General features: G+C 45.5%; 1 protein-coding gene across 1 annotated transcript; it reads left to right on the forward strand.

Annotated features, from left to right (window-relative positions):
• The first annotated feature begins 257 nt into the window (after positions 1 to 257).
• On the forward strand, positions 258 to 1,908 carry hmx2 (H6 family homeobox 2). Its single transcript, XM_033979820.2, has 2 exons — positions 258 to 613; positions 1,158 to 1,908. Exons 1-2 carry the CDS (start codon positions 349 to 351, stop codon positions 1,673 to 1,675), a joined length of 783 nt encoding a protein of 260 aa, XP_033835711.1. The 5' UTR covers positions 258 to 348; the 3' UTR covers positions 1,676 to 1,908.
• The last annotated feature ends 327 nt before the right edge of the window (positions 1,909 to 2,235 follow it).

Below are 2,235 nucleotides of genomic sequence, written 5' to 3' on the forward strand. Positions count from 1 at the left end.
TTATTATGGCAGTTTAAAATGAGCCGTAACATGGCCACACAGCGCACACGAGTCTCTCCCTCTCTTGGCCCGTCACGGACTTGACAGCAGTTTGAAAGTTCCGGGCTGGAGCACGGGGCCGCCATTGGCCCAGGAGGGGCTTACCTACATGCAAATGAAGCCACGCAGCCCAGTGCTGGTGAACAGAGCGAGAGGAGGAGGACCGGGATTACACTCATGTTCCCGGAGCTCTAGAAAAAACAACTCCTTCAATGTAAAACTCCACAATTAACAGCCACACGAGACAAAGGCAGTATTTTAGGCAGTGAGACAAAAGCGGCACAACGCGAGGACTGTTATGAAGCTACAATGAGCGGCGCAGAAGACAGCGGGAGCAAGGGTTCTTCGGGCCCCATCTCCAGCTTCACCATCCAGTCCATCCTGGGCACGGGCTCCGACACGCCACGCGCCCCCAGCAAGGAGCCTCCGCCGCACGCGCCACCACGTAGACGGTCTCTGTCCGTGTCTTCAGAAGAAGACTGCAGCGGTGGAGAGGACTCTGCGGACTGCTTCTGCTCCTCAGACACGACGCACAGCGAGCCTTGTGCACAGACGCACAACTTCTCCTGTTTAGGTATTATTATTATTATTATTATTATTATTATTATTATTATTATTATTATCATTATTATTATTATTGTTGTTGTTATTATTGAACGCCTATTCCATTTCTTTGTCAGACTAAAATAGAATACGATGTTGTTGTGTTGTCAATATATTTGACACAAACACAGCAGATAGACTTTTCCTTGCACGTGCATGGTGTTTATTCCCCGTTTGTTATTTAGTGCACGTGTAGGATGTTATTACTGCGGAGGAGGGTCTGGATGCCGTCGTTCTAATATTAATAATAAGACCTCTGGCTTTTCCTCTCATTTCAAATTCAATTGAGCTCGCCTAATTGATGAACCACGTTTTTCAAAATGGCGCACTACACGTCGCCAATCGAGCGTTAAATAGAAGTGAATTAAATAATAGTAGGCTACTCAGCAGGCTTCACACTCGGGTAGTTGTTTATCTAAAACTCACCGAGGTAGTTCTCACTTTCAAACGGTGTTTTCTATCCGTTACGCCATGTGACGCTCAATCTAAAAGCACCTTTCCGCTTTTACGCACAGGTCCAGCCAAAGGTCTGCTGTCAACAGGAGAGGCGCGCCGGCCACTGCTGCAGGACTACAAGGAGGAGCAGGGCGCGTGCCACCAGATGTCCCCTCTGTGCGAGGAGCGCCAATCTGAGTGCGCGGACAAACAAGGCACCAAGAAGAAGACGCGAACAGTGTTCTCCCGGAGCCAGGTGTATCAGCTGGAGTCCACATTCGACATGAAGCGGTACTTGAGCAGCTCGGAGCGGGCCTGCCTTGCATCCAGCCTTCAGCTCACAGAGACACAGGTCAAGACTTGGTTTCAGAACCGTAGAAACAAGTGGAAGCGGCAACTCTCGGCCGAACTGGAGGCGGCCAACATGGCGCATGCCTCGGCACAGACACTCGTGGGAATGCCGCTGGTTTTTAGAGAGAACTCTTTACTGCGGGTCCCCGTGCCGCGCTCTATTGCCTTTCCCACCCCGCTGTATTATCCCGGGAGCAACTTGCCAGCGTTACCTTTATACAACCTGTACAACAAGCTCGAGTACTGACGCTGCAGTGCGCCCAAATGTGTCTCCACATTAGCCCTGTATATTACCACTTCATTTGTTGAGATATATATTATGCAGCAACTGTATGTCTCACTGAAAGCAATCAGCTTCCCAATGTTAAAATACACCATGTGTATAATTATTGTAAGAATTTTTGTACCGTTTATTTTTATTTGTTGCCTCTACCACACCTACTTACACACTCATCTAATATTGTTAACACTTCAGCAGAGGACTAAGTCTTTTACATTGTTTTTTTTGTTTTTTTTACCAAACAAGTAATTTGTCAAATATATCTGATGTCACCTGACATGAACCCACTGCAACAGGACCAGCTCAAGCTTCCACTCACAGGAAATATATCCTTTCTATTGTTATTTCAACTTTCAATAATAACTACTATTCAATAAATTTTCTATTTCAGTGAAAAGTTTCTTCATGTTATTTTGCAAAACTATTATCTTATAACTATATGAGAATTAATAATAAACTAATATCATATAGCTGTATGATAACTTATGATAATAAACGAATATCATATAGATATATGAACCAGCCAC

This window comes from Periophthalmus magnuspinnatus, chromosome 15, assembly GCF_009829125.3.
Source record: "Periophthalmus magnuspinnatus isolate fPerMag1 chromosome 15, fPerMag1.2.pri, whole genome shotgun sequence".
In the NCBI taxonomy this organism is placed as follows: domain Eukaryota; kingdom Metazoa; phylum Chordata; class Actinopteri; order Gobiiformes; family Gobiidae; genus Periophthalmus; species Periophthalmus magnuspinnatus.